At 37.2% G+C, this 18977-nt stretch overlaps 1 protein-coding gene across 1 annotated transcript in view; it reads left to right on the top strand.

The window, feature by feature from the left end:
* Positions 1-18977, top strand: part of PIK3C2G (phosphatidylinositol-4-phosphate 3-kinase, catalytic subunit type 2 gamma) — a gene marked incomplete at its 5' end in the record, with an annotated part of 168311 nt that overhangs the window by 103435 nt on the left and 45899 nt on the right. The window contains 2 exons of the mRNA XM_008939690.1: positions 9980-10136; positions 14333-14442. Of these exons, the coding sequence (XP_008937938.1) occupies positions 9980-10136; positions 14333-14442 (267 nt within the window). The remainder of the gene's footprint in view (positions 1-9979; positions 10137-14332; positions 14443-18977) is intronic.

Here is an 18977-nt window from a genome sequence, read left to right as displayed (position 1 = left end):
GATCGATCTGGAATTATTAGTGTACATGAACTGGTAACACCAAATTCTTTGCCATCATCCACTTTCAGCACTCCCTGTATGCCAAACTTCAAAAATCTCTGACTGAAATGCTGGCAAGATTTAACATCATGACTCAAAGGATCTTAATAGGATTATATAAATGTTTATAGTCATACACATAAGTCTTTGCATATAGGCTGGAAGGTGAAATATGCATAAAGACCTAAAGGTGAAATGTTGTCACCTTCAAGGTGACAAAGCCTAAAGGGACCTGAATTTATGAGGCAAGAAGTCCATCACTTCTGAAAGTCAGGTATCTCTAGTTGCCCTGAATTAAACACCAAAAGCACAACATATAAGCAGCACAAGCTGCAGCTCTGAGTTTCAGATGGACTTCTGTTTCCTTTGTCTGCCTTGAAGAATAGGTGTTTATTGTTGCTATTTTGATGCTTTCTCTAATTATCAAGTCTGGACAGTAATTCACCCTTTACCATCAGTTTATTTTCTCCAATAGCCTCTTGTAGAGGGCATTCAAGTAAAGCTTTTTGAAATCAGAATAAATTATGTACACTGTCCACTTTGTATCCTTAGGTTTTTTGGCTATCCTTTTCAAAGCACCCAGACAGTCAAGGAAGGCACTGCTATTTGCCATACAGTGTCTCTATGGATTTGACCCTATCCAGTTTTGTTCATTCAAGTGCATTGTTCTTGTGCTGAATTGAGTTCCCCGAAATCCAGTCCTCACCTGTCACAATTTTCAGTATCCTTCTTAGCTTTTCATTCAGCTAAAGTTTTCATTCACATGGCACAAACTGCTTTCTTATCTTCAGGAACAGCCTCTTTCTTGAAGGAGTTATCATGTTTCCTTGTTAACAATTATATGGACTAGAGAAATTGTCTGATGTTTTCACAGCCACCAATAGAAATTGCTCCGCTTTGGGAGATTTACTGCACATGAGTGTTTTAAGTGACTCCTTATCAACTTCCTACTTCATAGATTTTTTTCTGCCCTCTCTCCTTCCCTCCTTCTCTCTCTATGAGTCACTCTGTGTTGTTTTTTGTAGGATGTGACTCTATAGACACAAAGTATAACAACAGAACAGAAATAAAAGGGGGAAAAGACATGATGTTCACTGTCCATTTTGATTACATGATTTTATTTGTTATCCTTTTCAAAGTATAACTGTTTACAAAGACATATATTTCCTTTTTCCTGCACCCATTAGAAACATTTTATTGTATCATCTCTTTCACTAAAAGCTTTCTAGGTATACCTTTTTATTTTCAGAGGGAGCTGTTTCTCACACACACTCAAGTACACATCAAGTACTTTTAAATTCATTTCTGTTGCTTGCTTTTAGTATCTCTTTCTGTTTATTTTGCACACAATGCCTTTGTCTTTCATCCTTTATCCTTAACTGGAAACCATACTGATATATTTAAGTCATGTAGGATTTTGTCCCCTGCCCTAAGGAATTTCTGTGCAATTCAATTTCTCCATCACTGGTTTACTTCTCTGTTTTGCCTGGTGATATACAAATCTCCTGCAACCATCTATTATTGTGTTTTCTAAATATCCATCTCAAACTGAAAAGACCTGTTAGCTGAATAGTTGATAGTATGGGACATAACCCTACTCATTCTGTTTATCTTGAGGCAACTTTTAAGTCTGAGCTTTAAAAGCTTCTTTTCAATACTGAAGGTCCATCAGAACACAAAAACCAGTTGCCCAGCAATCTCTGTTAACAAGAGGAATTGCTCCAGTCTCCTTGTGAATGAACTCTCAAGTGTTTTATCAATAGGGTTAGTAGTAAACACCTAACAAACCTACAACATTAGATGGTCTTTAAAAATGGTATGACATTGGGAATGCTGTACTGAGCACTTTCAAATATAGCTACCAAGCGTGAAGTATAGAAATTATTTAAACCCACCTTAACACTGTTATGCAATCTTATGGCTGGGGACTTTGAGTGCTTTATATCTGTCTATCTGAATAGAGGATCCTAACTCAGCTCAGAAGGTGCCTGAGTTGGGCACTGTAGTCCTTTTTAACTAGCCAATATAAGATGCACATGGTTACAACAGGACAATATTTGGAACTATTGAAGACATGTGTGTTCTTAAGAGTACATATTTTTTCAGAGTGGATCTTAGGAACTTTTTGGATTCTTCCAAAACATACAGTCCACTGACTGTAACAAGTAGTGGAAATCCTGTGACATAAGTGAGTAAATTCTGTTGCCAGACTAAAGAATAATTGGTGATTGCAGCAGAGACAGGGGCAATGCAGCCACAGTGAAAACCGTCAAGAGATGCCTCAAATTAGTTTCTCTTTTCCTACCATGAGTCTTATGAATTTTCTTGTTACAAAGTAAGGTTCCAGATGAGTCCCTGTGGCAATACAGAATGCAAATACTATGTCTACACTAAGAGCTGTAACCATGTCTACCCTCAGCTGTCAACATTTGTTGTACCTATACTGTCATTTAGCATAGTAATCCTTTGGGACCAGATGTGACCAAATCTCCATGATTTACAAACTGATTTCATCTGGCCCACAATGAAAGAGATTTTGGTTAAGTCACGTTCCCTTGCACTTTGCACAGGCAAAGGGGCACAAATAAATAGATACCACAGCTGAGTTTACATGGGGAAACTAGCTGTTAACAGAATGATGAATCTTATGTGAGGAGCTTATGTGAGGATTATTGCTTGTTTTCTACCATATCCATTAAGCATGATTAAATCTCAATGTAACCAATTCAATTACTGACAGAAACATATAAATCTTTCAAAATAAGCCAGTCCAATGTGTGAAATATTTCTTTTAATACTAATCAAAATAGCGAGTAAGTCCAGCACAGCGATTTCACTGGAAAGCTAACATTCAGGCTCTGATAATGAAAAATAATGATAATAGCACCAATGATACACACGTACGGAGAGCTAACTTAATGAATAAGTACGACCATAATGGTTTAAGAACTGTCCTCAGTTACCTAATGAGTTCAGGATATTCTTGCTGCCTTGATGTTTCTGCCTCAAAAGATAGATGTTAATATAAAAGTAATGTGGGTAAAACTGTAATCAGAAATGAGATTTCAAATTTGTATTTAGAAATCTTTTTATGCAGTAGATATCTCAAACAGCAGCAGAAATGGCAGAAAATACAGTTAAAGCCACATTAGACTTGACTTCTGGTCATTTGGTTGAAGAATGTAGGTCAAAATTATTAGATACATGAATGTCCAGGCCATGTAGTTTACCTGACCCAAGGTATTCAGGGCATTCAGGAATCTTTCTCTGTCAGTATTAAGGGGATAAGGTCAACAATTCAGACCAGTTTACCCAGGGCTATGTCCAGCTGCATCTTAAAAAACTTATGGCCAGTCAAAACTTGAGCTATTTCAGTTCTCTCTCTTATTCTTCCCTGGACCCATCTGTGTCATGACCACCTATAGATACTAGAAGATTGCTCTTTGGTCTCCTGAAAACCCGATCTCCTGGGTAAGCAAGCCCACCTTCCTCAGCCTCTCATAGGGAAGTGTACTATCCCTCACACATCTTGGTGACCCTCTGATGAACTTACTCCAGTGTAGTGACATCTTTCTTGTTTTGGGAGGGTACAGACTAGCAAGTGATAAATTGACCCGTTGACAGCAGGTCCACATTTTCTTTGTTCATTGTTTTTCTAATGATTTATCAGAACTTCTTGTTCTACTTGGGATTTGGCTTTCCTAACACCATTTCTGCACCCCCAGACAGTTTGTGTATTTCTCCTTTGTACCCATTCTTTACTTCCACTTCCTACATATGTCTTTTTTGCCTTGAAGGTTAGTCATGAGTTCCCTTTTCGGGCAAGTGACTCTCCATCTGTCTGTTACTGGAAACAAAAGCTATTAAAATTATAACTGAGAGCAAATCCCTCAGGACAAATAAATTCTCAGTGTTTTTTTGAAAGCTGTTTCAAATTTGTTAATTCATTTCTCTTTTCTGTTCCTTCTTATAACATTGTAATTATTTTTTTCACAATTGAAATTTAAGCTGTCATTTTCTTTAGATGTGGATGGATATAGATCAGATCTGGGTGATTTGAGAAACAAAATCTCAGCAAAAGGTTGTTTACATTTTTCAGGCAAACACATATCTGTGAAACTGTTAGCATGGTTTCTGCACTACAAGGAATAGAAACCAGACAAGTTTTCTAAGCAAATATGGACATAGATTTTTTCAATACAAGCCAGTGTAAATGCAAGTAATAACAACTGTCATTGAAGTCAATGGAAAAACTGTCATCAAGTCCAGCAAGAGAAGTGTTTATATTTTATACATAGCTTAGAATGACTACTCTGAAGTCACCTAAAAAAAACAAATAAACATATATATATATAAAATTTAGATTCTATTCTTGCTGAAGATATTGTCATCTCCTATAACAGTGATCAGAAGAATAATAAGCACTGTAGAGTTCTGGAGCATGCACCTTTCTTGAGTGGTTCTTTTTTTGCAGGAGTGGGTCATTTTGTGAAAGAGAGAAGAAAGTATAGGTATCATATACCTCGATGGAACTTCATGTAGCCTTAGTAGAGCTTCTGTCCTTTCACAAATAACATTATCAAAATACAAAGCCATTACAGTGCAGAACTGCTTAACAACCATTCATGGAATATACCTACCTGTGTTTCTGTATCAAGATGGAAGAATATACCAAATGGATACCATGAGGTTTGTGAAGGAGCTGACAGCTTTCAGTATTTTCAGTATTTTTTAATGTTATTTTATAGAAAGTATTTTCAATATTTATTGAAAGTATATTCAGTAACCAGTATGATGGGACAGAGAATACGTTTGTTCTTTTTTCAGTAGAGGCCTATTCTAAGAGTTTGGGACAGTGGTGAAACTGGGATTAGTAGTGATAGGTATTTTTTCAGGAAAGGATCTGAGAGTTATACTACAGACTAGTGGAGTGTGAGCTGACTGTAGGATATTGAATTGGAAAGCAGGAAATGTGAAGTAATCCTTTTGTTTCTTGTGACACTGGTAAAGGTGAGGCTAAGGAATCCAGAGAAATTACAAGAAGTCCAGAGAAAAGCAATTAAAATTCTCAGATATCTGGAAAATAAGACTTATAAGAAAAGGTTGAAACAATTGTTTACAGAAGATTGAGGAAAGACATAACAGTCTGCAAATATATCAGAGGCTGCTCTAAAGAAGATGAGATCTTCATGTTCCTTTATGAAAAAAAAAAAAAACCAAACCATTATTGGGATGAAAGCACATCAAGGTTAGTTTAGGCATTGAGGAAAAAACCTCTGTGAAGGGAGATACTGGAAGAGAAATTTCATAAGGAGTTTGGAGAACTCCTCTATCACTAAAAATCTTTGAGAATAGCCTAAATAAGCATCTCAGAAGCATGTTTATGGTTGATCTTGTCCTGCTAAGCAGAAAGATGGAGTATCTCTTGTAGTCCCCTTTCCACTCATGTATGTAATGACTCTTTATGTGCTTGCTTAGAGCACATTCTATTCTGCAGTTGTTCACTGTTTCATTATTTAATATGTAGAAGGAAACATTTGCTCACGTTTTTCTACAGATGAATGATTACTATGATTAGATATTTTCACTTGGTTTAGAGAAATAAGCACTCATGTTCATTTATTTTATATGAGTGTGTTCTTCAATGAGCTTTTGGCTTTCGCTGCAGAGCAAAGGATGCCAGCATTCAAACATTCCCTAAAAGCTTTTCCTGTTTTACTGGACACAGCTAAATTCCATGTAGACATGCTCAATACTATCGCTCACTTGTGACAGCCAAAATAGTTTAAAAGCAGTTAGAGAATATATGGAGGTGTAGGCTGCTGAGCAGCTGTTTTTTAAATTGCAAATAGTTCTATATGGTTTCTCATACACTGTCTCCTATGTCCATTGGACAACTTGGACTACAATTGTTCTGGTCGCATTGTATTACTCTCTGTGACTTGAACTTTTCCATAACTATGCTATTAGGAAGTTTAGATTGAATCAGAATAAAGGTCATTTATTGTTGACTATCTCACATATATTTTTCTAGTTAATTTAAAAAGAATTCAATGTATCATTCTTGAATGTTCTCTACCGTGAGATTCATAGTAGGAAAAACTAAAACCATTGTTGACCTTACAAGCTTTGTTCATCAGTTTACATCTAGTGTTTCATAACAAATCCTGATGGTCTCACTGGCTTTCTAGGAATGCAGCATATTTCTATCCTACAGTGAAGTCCCTGAGAATGTTCCCATCACCCCAGACCAACTTTGGTTTTGCATGATGATCTCTTCAATTTCTTGGGTTTCCTTTTTTCCCTCCCTCTCATGACATATCATCCAAACATTCTTAATCTCCAGAGGAACTGCAAAACACATTCCCATGAAAATGTTAAATTACTAAAAACAATACACATGGGAAAAAAAAAATAATAAAGCCACCATAAAACTAGCCTTGCTTCTCATTGAATGACTTTAGTAAACTCTTTAACCCAAGCCATTATAAAGTACAAGTCTTTAAGATCCAGGACTGAAATCAGACTCTCATAAATAAGGTATTGTCTTTTTGATTGATTTCTGTTATATAACCAAAGGGCTAATTAATCTCATCTAGAGCTTTAGTGGGGAAAAAAAGTTTTTTTTTCCTAGAAATGATCATACCTGACATTACTGTTATAAAGTAGTAGTCATACAAGAATGCTTCAGTTCTGTATTTCTTCAGTACATCATAAAGAAAAAAAAAAAGAAGAAAAAGTGGTTTTGGTCTTCTACAGAGATATAGTAAAAGGCTTTTACTTGAAAATACTTCATCATACCAATTTTGTTAAAAATTACACCAGCCATTTCATTAGTATGATGGAGGCAGCAAGTTGTAATAGAGATTTTAGGCCAAGGGGCTCTTGTCCCATTGGCCGTTAACACAGTCATTGGTCTTTGAACATCCTGTGAAGATAAAGCATTACAGGGTTTAGCTGTGATCCTGAGAGTATGTTTTGGGGTAAGAAGCATTTCGTGGCTGTATCTTTTAGATAAAATCATGTGAGCAAGCTATGTAATACATTTATGTCTAAATGAGTGATACCTTATCTTTCACAGTTATTATTACCAGGCCTTTGGATGCATTGCATGTCTTCTGAATAAGTGCAATCATGTATTATGATCTTAGTTCTGTACCATAAAGAAGGCTGTCAGTTAGGGATGTGCTGGTTTAGATACAGAAATGTAGCCTGTGCAACAGCATGAGGCTCATTGCATGTGTGTGGGATAAATTAGAATGCTTGCACAACACCAGGGCATGCATTGCTTTCCTTCTTACGTAGGCTAGAACAGCCTCTATTGTTTGCTGATGTAAATTTTCCTATATATGATGGGCAGTGATTTGTCTTGGCTATTTGTAATTCTGCTGGTGTGATTGACTATCCTCCGTGTGTTTTTATATTCCAAAGGAGTTTGTCAAAGCAGCAAGGCACATTTTGCATCTATACACAGATGTTTATACTTGTCATTTGGTTTTTTAGAATCCTTTGTGTACTCTTCAGTGAGTAAGCACCTCCTCCTACTGAAACTTTGCTTTTTAATATTGCAATGAGGAATCACTCCATTGCTCCTTCTAGTAGGTCTTTTCTCCTAGACTAAGTTGAGTTTATGTGGCTTTTTAATTTCAGTTACAAAACATTCACCTTATGAGTAGCTGGCTCATTTAGATGCATACAAAAGTGGAGCTTCAGCACCTGACTGATTGCAGGAGTTACTTTCTTGGGATAGGTTCTGATATCTCACAACCTTGAGCAAAACAAGAGAAAGCAAATTACTACATTGTATTTTGCAGGTTAACAAAGTAAGATAGGTCTACCACCTTAGAAGACAGTCTTAAATGATACTGAGAAATTTAAGAACCTTGTAAAACTCTGTAAAATTACCTTACAAGTAAAATTAATCTGTAAATACTAAAATATCAGTTACATATTGAAGTGGATCCTTTAGCAACAACAGTAAGAGAATTGACTAATGTTGCAGTCATTGCATTATGTGGAAGTTGGCGCTCAGCCCAGCCCAACAGTGTTAAACACCATATTTCTTCCAGTCAAGTTATTTCTGATTGCAGTATCTGTTTTCAGCTCAAGTAGCTTAGTATGGGAAACTCAGACTAGCTCAGAAATGGCTATGTTGTCATAGTACATTTGTGTCTCTTGATGCAGCTGGACATAAAAAATCAAATGAGAATTTTGAACAAATTACTTTACATAAGATCTTTTTTCTTACTAGGAATTTTTTTGTAGTAGTTTTGACTTGGAATATTTTAGCCCAAAACTGCAAATGCAGATGAGAAACAGATTTAGGTTTTAGACATTCTCAAGATTCTAAAATACTTTCAAATAAGGATGTAGGTTGGACTTCTGTCCACAGATAAGTGAAAATGTTGACTTTGGTAATTTTTTTACTCTAATTCCCTTTCCTATGGGCTTCAACAAATTGACTTTCATGACCCTAATTGTATCAATTTATGGAATACTTAATGTCTATTTTAAATACTACTGCTGAACAAAAGATAAGCTAGAAAATTAATGAATGTATGAATGTATGTTCAGGGAAAATCTTGCTCTCTGAAATAAATAATAGACACAAGTTTGTTAGCACAAAACTATGCAATAGCCATGTAACAGTTATACTGTAACATAAACTTCACACTATGAACTCAGATCTTGCATAATACAGAAAAAAACATGGACGTAAAGAATCACTATTGTGGACCTTCATCATTCCTAGTACTACCTAGCTGAAATAGAATAATATATTTTAAAAAAAAAACCAAACATCTTAATGGCCTAGGTGTCCTGGGCTGCTCTAAGGTGAACATCAGTGGTAAGTCTGATTTCAAAGTTAGATTTAATGTAAACCAGCAAGAATTTCCTAATATCTCATGGCAACTTGACACAAAGCAGGCATTTTTATGGGAATACAAGGAAGACTCCTAGAAAAATTTCTCTGTTTCACTTCGGAATGAATCAACGAGTAGAGTGGGTTCAGACTCAGCTCACATTTGAGTTTCTAGTAAGAAACAGAGAACCTCAAATTTGTTTCTGCATTCAGACTTCTGAAGAATATTTAGTTTATTCAAGTTTATTTTGAATTAAGGGTTAACAAGCAGTGTACATTTCCTACATTTTCCTATAGCCCCCTAACCTGTTTATGTGCTTCTATCTACAAAGCTGTGATGAGTAAATCACTGCCATAATTTTGCCTTTCTGAAACCATTAAATGATAGGATTGTTAGCAGAAGCCTGGGTAGTCTGTTTTCTTCTGCAGTAGCATGCTGTAGCCACAAACTATGCTAGTGATAAGAAAAAAAAGTCAAGATATGCTGTCAGATTCTGCATATTTACTCTAGGGTGAATACAGAATAACTGTACAGAAAACAAGACGAAGTATTTAGTTTTATTCTGTTGTAACTCAGGTCAGAAACATCCCTTCAGAATGGTGTATGATAGCATTGTTGTATTTTTTCGTTGGTTTTGGATTGTGGAGTTGTAGGTCTTGCCTAGTTGGAAGTTGATATTTATATCCCATCCTCTTTGAGAACAACTTTTAAATATTTCAGTACTAGGGGAGAACTTGTTTCCAGATTCACTTTCAGGCTGGAGCTGAGAAATTAAAAGCAATGAGAGTTTAAAAAGAAAAGCAAAGAAGAGCCAGAAGAAAACATGTAAGCTCCAATCTCATTTAGTTGTTGAAGTTCTTGCTAGGAAACTCTTGCTATGAAATGTGCCTCTGCCCCAATTAGTCAGTGACACTGGGCAGAGCAGTAGAGCATTCCACACTGAGGAAGAGAGAGATGAAATAATGAGAAAGGTAATGCTGGAAAAACAGATGTGAATAATGAGTTACAAATATTAACTCCTTTGCTTGGTTTCCTATTTTTGTTGAAATTTCTCATGTAATTGTTCTCTTTTCAAGGGACCGAGCTCCCTTCATCTTCACATCAGAGATGGAGTATTTCATCACAGAAGGTGGAAAAAATCCACAGCGTTTTCAAGACTTTGTGGAGCTTTCTTGTCGAGCTTATAATATAGTGAGGAAGCACAGCCGGTTAGTCTTGAACCTGCTGGAGATGGTAAGAAGCTTGAGGATGAAACCAAAAATCAGTTTCCTCTGGTGTCCTCTTCCATTTTACTACTTCTCTGCTGTTTCCAGTAGCACTGTGATTTGAAGAGATATCAGTGGCACTTCTGGCAATGTTAGTGCTGCAACTTCTTGTGCAAAGAAACTATCCAATTTTAGTACTATTCAGACTTCTGAAGGAATTTCACTCAGCTTTTTCTAGGTTTTCAAGAAACCATTTACCAATCCTGTTCATGACTACAGCAAGACAACGTAAATTAAATAATTCACAAAGTGGGTGATATGACAGTACCTAGCAGCACTGCAGCTAACAGTGGTGTCACTAGAATGGTTTTCCCACATTTCCTTCATAGAATGACAAACTCGGGAAAGAAAGAACACTACCCATACTGACACAGGTTTAAAAATCCTTTTGTGTAGAAGTTTAAGACCTTTAGGAGATTTTATCCCTTAAGTTTTCCTGCCATTTTGTGTGCTGTATGATTCCATAACTTCTTTATGTCTCTACTTACTTACGCATGAAAGATAAATTATTTTCCCCTTTGCAAGTAGAATGAGGATATTAAATTAACTAATATTTGCTAAGTTGCTTGGCTAATCCAACACTTAAGTCTAGGGCCCCATGCAAAACCTATGTGACTGGTCTGTGCATGAAAAATATCTACACAACCTTATAAGAGAACCCTTGCTGACGTAGGGGTACAGTCAAGAAGTTGCTCTGTAAACACTATATTGTCTCAAACTTCTGCAGTGGGGAGAGAGAAATGGCAAGAATTTGGTAACAATGATGTTTTTTCTGTCTTGTCTTTGGATTCTCATGCAGTGATACAGTAGAGTGATTTCCCAATATGGAGCAGGAAGGATTGCCCCACATCTCTTAACCCTGCTTCTAAGTAGTCACAAAGGTACAGCAAAACTGCATTCCCAACATAAAGTATAGTTTCCCACTGAAAGTGGTACAGAATGCAGTTAGAGGAGATACTGTCTAAATTAAGGAGCCTCTGCAAAACTCAGGAGCACCTCTGGTCTCTCATTCACAGCAGTAATCCTTGCATTTTTGAACAGGCTGCCTGAAACTGCATGCTGCAAATATAGCTACATCTTCTGCCCACGTCCTTGTCCCTAGTGCAGTCCCTTTTTCTGCAAGCAGCAGAGATAATGATGTTAGATTACTCTGGGATAATAGAGAGAGAGTGTTAGGAAAATGTCCCCAGCAGGCACTCTGAAATAACCAGCTATCTCTGCCTGGATAGAACTCAGCTTTGTCTATATTCAGGACATGATGCATCTGTTTTTGCTTCTGCTGATCTTTAAGGAAAGGCAATAGTGCTGAGCTAAAAGTCAACATACAGATATGCTTTAATATTTGTCAGTGGGTTGCAGTTCAGTCAATTGCGTTGTATATCATAATTGAAAAATAACTGGCAACACATTCACACCACTTCGATGAGCACTTCATTTCAGTGGAAATTAGACAAACAAGACAAATGTGCAAATGTCTTGCTTTTGTCAGTGATGTTTGGAAGAGTGAGGCTGGTTCTGCACTTGAAATGAGGCATTGGTCGGAAACTGTAAGTATGAACATATTTTAGTTGCATGGGTCATTTCTAGAAAGTAAATAGACTGTGAAGAAGTTCCACTGTGAATTAATTTCCCTGCAGAATATCAGACGTTATCATTGAGGGGTAAGATAAACTAACCACTGCTTATTTGTGTCAATGACAGTCTAAGTTTTCTCTCCTTGACTGGAAGTCTGCATCACCAATCTTGTCTTCCCCTCCTACATTCTGTTTTTTGAGATGCTATTTATAAAACACAGTAAACAAACAAACAAAAAATCTAAACAATAAGGCTATTTCAAAAAAGTACAGTACTTTCCAGAATCTGCTGTGCCCTGGATGGCCTGTAATTTTTAGTGGTTTCTAGCAAACCATGTTTATGAATAATTTGGGGGTTTTGGCCCAGTCTGGGAATTAAAGCTTTTTCTTGATGACGAGCAGCATGTTTCTAGAGCTGTACTGGCATTTGCCACTGGGAGTAAGAAATAATCCATGAAGTTGCCATCACTTTGAAAAGCAGAACCATCTGTGCTAGACCCAAGCATCTTTTGTCAGAGTTCAGCTGCATAAATGCCTGTAATTCATTAGCTTTACTCTCATTAAAGATTTGACATGAAATATTATGAAGAGGGTGATCACAGGACAATCATCTTTTGACTAGTTTAAAGAAATGCAAAATTCATTACTGTTATAAAGATTGGTCAGGTAGAACATTATTAAAATGGGCTTAGAGGTAACACTAGATAGCAAGTAATGGAACCACTTGCCTGATAGTATAGAACAGGAGACAGTACCTAGACAAAACAGATCTAACACTTATGAATCCTGTGTCCTCATACATGTCATTTCACTCTTCTAAACTCAGCAAATCAGGAAACAGTCCATTTTGGAGGCCTAATATATGAAAGGTACATGCCAGGACTGTTCATTTTTCATGGTATGGCTGAGCATCACACACCATCTCTGAATCCAGGCCCAAGGACAACGTAGGCAGCTCCACTCAGTGAGTTAGAAAGCCTGGGACAGCCAAGTGTGGTAGGTCAAGACATACATCTGGCCAAACGAGTGGAGGAATGGAGGACCTTTAAAAAACCCTCGGTTTCAGTTGCACTACAGAACATACAGTTTATGCTCATGTCTGGTATAGTTCCCTTCTCTAATGCAGAGCAAGAAGCGTAATTTGGCTATGCAACAATTCTTTCTCTCCTTTACCTTTTTTCTTTTTTTTTCCTTTTTTTTTTTTTTTTTTTTTGACGGGAACAAGACTTTTTATCATCTTTTTTTAAATGGGTTGAGGGCGTACAGATAAATAGTATTGCATGTCCTTAAGTGCTGAATGTTGTTATTATCCCTACTCTCAACTCACTTAAATTCACCTCACTGAGCTTTCTGACTCTCTGCTCCTTGCTAGCCAGAACTCTGTCAGACAGCAATCTAACTGTCCAGTGATAGAATAGACTGGGTTTGATATGAAGCAAGGTATTCCTCATAATGCCAAGAAAAAAAACATACAAAATACTGAAACTGGACTTAAAAGTATCATGAAGGTTTGAAGGAATAAAGAAAACACACACCCCCTCCCAATCTCTTCTCCACTTCTATTCATCACTCAAGCAAACCTTGAAATAAAAGCAATGCTTCCTTTTCTCTCTGCTGTCACTTGCAAAATTCAATGAGTCTTTTTGTCTGAGCTAGATATAAATATCAATGAGGAATGCACACCAGTGACTGCAAATTGAGATAGAATTCCTTCTGAGCAATGTGAAGGAGTGATTTTTTTTCTCCATTACACACAAAACATCACTCTCTACTTACTGTGATTGTTTAGAAAAAATCAGATTTTGAAGTGACTAAAAATTATTTTGTTGACATTTTAAAAGACTTGGAGAGAGCTGTATGGTCAATTGGATGCACTCAGTTGCCTACCCTATTTGTGGTGTTGTTTTGAAAGAGGATTACTTGAATTATTTGGGTTTTGAACCTAACTTGGCCAACTAACCAGAACAACTCTGTCCCTCATCAATGTGGAATGATACCCTCTCCAGAGGGCAGTTCTCAGTGCCCAGGTCAGGGCTCCTGCTATGAATTCATGTCTAAATGAACTTTTCTCCTCCATTGACTGTGAAGGGAATGAATCTACAATCACTTTCCAAGAAGAGTCCAGAGCAGGGATGGTGGAATCAGTAATTACAAATGAGAAGGTTATGTTGCACTACATTGGATTAGGACTAAGATAACACTGTGAGCATAACAGAAATGTGGTCACTTGTGTGTTCAGGTGGCTGAACTGGGTCTCCTTCCCTTTACCACCACTAGAAGATGATGAAGGAAGCTTAGCAATGCACATACTGAGATTATGATATCCAAAGAGACAATAATAACTAAAATGGATCAGTGATTTTGACCCATACCTCTTTCTGGCACCTCAGTGTGAGGTTTTACAGTGTAAGGTATTCACTTCAGTGTTCCATGCTTTGCTCTAGCATCTGAACCACTTCTCACATCAGAAAAATTTTGAGTTTTACATGGAGACCTTTTGGTGTAAAGACTTTCTTTTCTCAGTTAGACTAATTTAATTTAATTTTATTTTTAATAGAACAGCAGACTAATGATATTTCTTTACTTTAAGATGCTGCACGCTGGATTGCCTGAGCTAAACAGTATTCAGGATCTGAAGTATGTGTACGATAACCTCCGTCCTCAGGACTCAGACCTCCAGGCTACAAGCTACTTTACAAGGTAAATCCAGAATACAACCCAGAAATCTTGAATCCTTCAGGCATAAAGCAAGGTTGTAAAGTTAAAACAAACATAAACTTGAACAAACAATACAAAACAAAACAAACAAAAAAAAACAACTACAAAACTGAGAATGAACCAAAACTAGTTTTTTTGTTATGTTAAGAGGTTCTTCACATACTTACTTTTTAAAAGCCCATTTCTTATGCATATTATAAACAAGACCAAATTTCTGGAAGAGACAGTTGTGCATTTGTGCTATGCTTGTAACAAGTCACTTACTCAGTGCTGAGAGATTTCTCCCATTCTCATGGTGAAATCATCCTGGCTTAAAACTAGTCAGCTTTCCTGTCTGCTTTTAAATGCAGTAGCTGAGTTCAAGAGGATTTGGGCTGCATAAGAAGGTTCAGCTTGTTAATGGACTCAGTAAGGACCTGGAATTCCTGCATTTTGGTCCCTTTTCTGTTCTTTTGACCTTCTGTGTTGCCTCAGGCAAGTTACTTGCCCTCTGTCAGCCATGGTTTCTCAATCTGCAAAATGGTATTGATTCTTCCTTTTAAGCACTCAACAGATCTATCACAGAAAAGCATTGTCTGTGAATACTGATATGTTTAAAGCTTGATTTGCGTTAGGATAATTAAACCTGTCACTTGTTTGTGATAATAACTGGGAATTACTGATAAGGAGATGTAGATGATATGTATAAAATCAATTTGAAGACCTCATTCCTCATCTTTCAGGTTAGGCCTCTGTATTACATATTATTCTAACTGATGTTGTGATGACACTCTAGATGGAAACTGGATTTGGAAACTCATTTTACCCTGCTAGGCACAGTATGAGAAAAGTCTCCCTGTCAGAGGCTGTCATGGTGCAGCACCACAATTTCCCAAAGACAGTCTATGGACACCACATACACATGCAAAGCAAGCCAGACTCTTCTGACCTTCTCCTGGGATGCAAGTGCAGGACACATGCCCAGTTCACAGCGCTGGACTCTAAGTAAAAGGCTCCTGTCAAAGGCAGAGCCCTAAAGGACACTCCCATAAGGCAGCACAGTTCTCTGCAGGGCACAGACTGCCTTGAGGCAAGAGCAGTCTCCATGTTCTTCAGTATAGCCAGAGGGCACGTTGCAGTGTATAAATGAGATGAAATCTTAATCTGGCGCAGCTGATCCAGTCTAATTACTATTACCCAGGCTCACACGAAGATTTTGGACTATTCCAACTGTGTTGTTTATACATCTTTTTTTGTGTGTTTGTTAGAATTGGAAAATGAGTTGGTAAGTTCAGAGAAAGCTGGAACAGAGACCTAGGGAGTTTAAGGAAGACACTTCTTTGAAGAGAAAGAAAAGAACTTCTCAAACAAAGCTACTGTGCCATTACTTTATACACAGCAGAGCACTGATATTCTTATCCTTTAACATTTGGGGGTTTTTATATGATTTCTTTCTTTCCCCTTAGCAAGATTGTTATATTTAAAAATTTAATTACAGCTTCACTTTTACCATCATTTTCTACCTTATCTTTCCTTTAAAATTTTACATATTCCCACATTACAGACTTATATTTCCACTTCAAATAGGAAACATAGAGCTTCTAATTAAATTGTAAAAGTCTTGATTCTTTCAAATAGTAAGTGTGGATGAATCTGTCTCTCATGGGTAAAAAACCTAATTCATCTAATTAGTGAAAAAAGGCTAGGATACACGTAACAAATAGGGAAATGTGAGTCTTCAGAGTGAAAATTGCCTTACTGCCATGCAAAGCTCAGAGCTAGTGCCCAGTGCTCTTCTGGAGGTAGAAAGGATCAGTATGGTTTTCAGCTGGGTAGGACTAAGGTTAGGGTTGGGGTTAATATCTGCAGTCTTGTTGAGCTGGAAGACAAAGGATGAAGTCTGGGTTCAGGACAAAGTTGCAGCTCTATGCTCTTTCTTGGAGTTGGACAATCTGGTTGTGGTGTGTTGAGGGTTAGGGTGAAGGAGGTGAGGGACTTCAGAGTGAGACTGGGAATTCACCTGCAGTCTTTCTCAGCAAAAGCATGTGGAATAACAGCTGGCATTATGAAGGAGATGTCCCTGAGCACTGTTTTGGAAGTAAGAAGAGTTGGTGTTAGGAAATCCTGTTCAGCCCAGAAGAAGGGACTCAGATGCCAGCATGTTCTTCTTCCCATTAGCTATCGTGCTAGGGTTGAAGTTAAGTTAGTGAAGGCGTTCAGAGTGGAAATGACAATCTGCTTACCAACAGCACTAACATCATGGTGCAGATCTGTACGGTGCTGTAGGCTCTGTTCTCATTTGAAATTGTATTTTCTGGTAAAATATTTTTAGTGACCTCCAGAAGTATTGTTCCAGTTTCTTTCAGAATGCTGAAGTATAGATTTGTTACTGTCCACAAAGATCATTGCATCATATAGGAAAGTGAGATAACGCTAGAGTACTTATTTTATTCTTTAATACTCTTAAGATATTTTTGTATTAGATATGTTCATTTACAAGAAGGTAATCTCTTGTCATTAACTCATTAATTTCCATGGATCTCATTTCTCTTGAAGGATTTTTTTTTTGACTTATTCTAATTTTTATTCATGTTTGACCATAATTTATGTTAATTCAACACATGTATTAACTAACATTTCTACATAGTTAAACATGGACAGAACATCAGACTTCATGTCTAGTAGTATTTTAATTCCTGAAAAGTGAAAGTATCCAGCAGGTTTTAAAAAAAAAAATACTTTGGAATGGCCGGTTACCCAGACCCATGCAGAACTTACCTTTCTGTATAAGCATTTTCTAACTTGCCCCCATGAATGTTAATTTATTGAGATTTTTGTGAGCCTTGCATTACCTACATCGTGTTTATTCCCATGCTTCATTCTTCCCTGCCTCCTTGTTATACAAGATGTCCAAGTGAGATAAAAATCCAGTTACACACTTCTCGTGTCACTCTGTAGCTTATTTTCTGTTTTTCAAGTTGTCCTTGGTAAGCCAAGGAAATTTAAAGTTCTGATTATTAGCATAACTTCCAGTAGTTCTCAAATCCTTTGAAATTCATAGCTCCTTTTTCTCCATAATTGCTTCCAAAACCACATTATTGTTTTTAAAAGGTTCTTTGCTAGACAAGGAGTGTGGTCATTGGAATGTTAGATGCTGCCAACAGAAAGTTATTTCTTGTTCTAAGTACAAGGTAGTTATTGTAATCTTTCAGATTCAATCATATAAAGTATCTGCTGAAAACCCCAATCTTCTGCTAGAAATTTCTGCAGAAATAGGTTGCTTTCAGCAATTGCTGGAGTTTGGTTTGAGCAATAATACTGACATTGCCTCTACTGTTCTTTAAAAACAACTCAGAATGATGAATGATTTCACAAATATTCCTGGCAAGACAGTGCTAATTTGTTCTTTCCCATCACCTTTTTAGCGAAGACTCATGCTACTGGAGTCTGGACTGTAACATACTGACCCTTTCAGGAGTGTAAAGCATTCTGTGTTCTACCAAATTCTTTTGCACTCATTCTTGATTTAAGACATGTTCTACAATCTGTGGTCTAATTTGTGTGCTGTATTCTTTTCACATTGGGTCAGTTCACTGTTATGAGCTGATGAACAGCAGTGTTAAGCCTCACAGCTTACAGCCTTCTGGAAGGTCACACCCTCAGATCACGGATAAACAATGCACCAATTGAGAGTTAAACAAGAGTTTCTGTGTTTTCTTCTCAGTTCTGTGCACATAGTGCCAAATGAAACATTGTTGTCTCTCCAGCATCTGCCCTGAACTCAGTTTGAGCCTTGAAACTCCATTCAAGCCTTTCCCCTCCTTCCTTTCCTCTTCCCCTGACTGCACAGTTTTACCACAAACTGGAAACACATCTTATATCTTGATATAAATTTTCTCTTTGGTTATCCGCAGATGTCTTCAAATGTCAGCAGACTGTAGCACGCTGCCTGACATTTTTAATGTGCCTGTAAAGGGATGCATATTTAGAATAATTTTTAAGGGATTAAAGCTAGCCTAATGCAATGAATGAAGTTGATTTCAATTTATTGCACTATGCAGTCTAACCCCCTCATAGAAACCCATGAATAAGAAATGTATGGTGGATCTGACAATCACCAGCAAAGCACCATTGCATATCCTCAGCTGCCTGACTGAGAGGGTGTTGCTTGTGTCAGCCACCAACTTTCCTTATTTATTAACAGAATCATTTGTAGGTACCTGTTGTTGCCCAGGTAAAGTATATCCACTCAAAATCACAAATGCCAGCAAGCACAAAACTGGACCATACATGGTAACTCCTTCCAAAACATGATGCTAGTCTCAAACTGATCAGCCCATCCCTACTTCTGAGGTAGCTTCATATATTCCAGTAAGAAATCTTCCAAACAGCTGAAACATGAGTGAAAGCTGGTGATTTCTGAAAGAGCATAGGCAAAATTACAGCACTAAGCCTTCTTTCAGCAGCATTCAAGCCGTTTGTGAAGATCATAGTATATGGGCTTCAAAGGAACAGAAGGCTGACTTCCTCCCTGAATT

This window comes from Merops nubicus, unplaced genomic scaffold, assembly GCF_000691845.1.
Source record: "Merops nubicus isolate BGI_N331 unplaced genomic scaffold, ASM69184v1 scaffold20044, whole genome shotgun sequence".
Taxonomy (NCBI): domain Eukaryota; kingdom Metazoa; phylum Chordata; class Aves; order Coraciiformes; family Meropidae; genus Merops; species Merops nubicus.
Note: the sequence above shows the minus strand (reverse complement) of the source record. Positions and strands in the feature narration are given on the sequence as shown.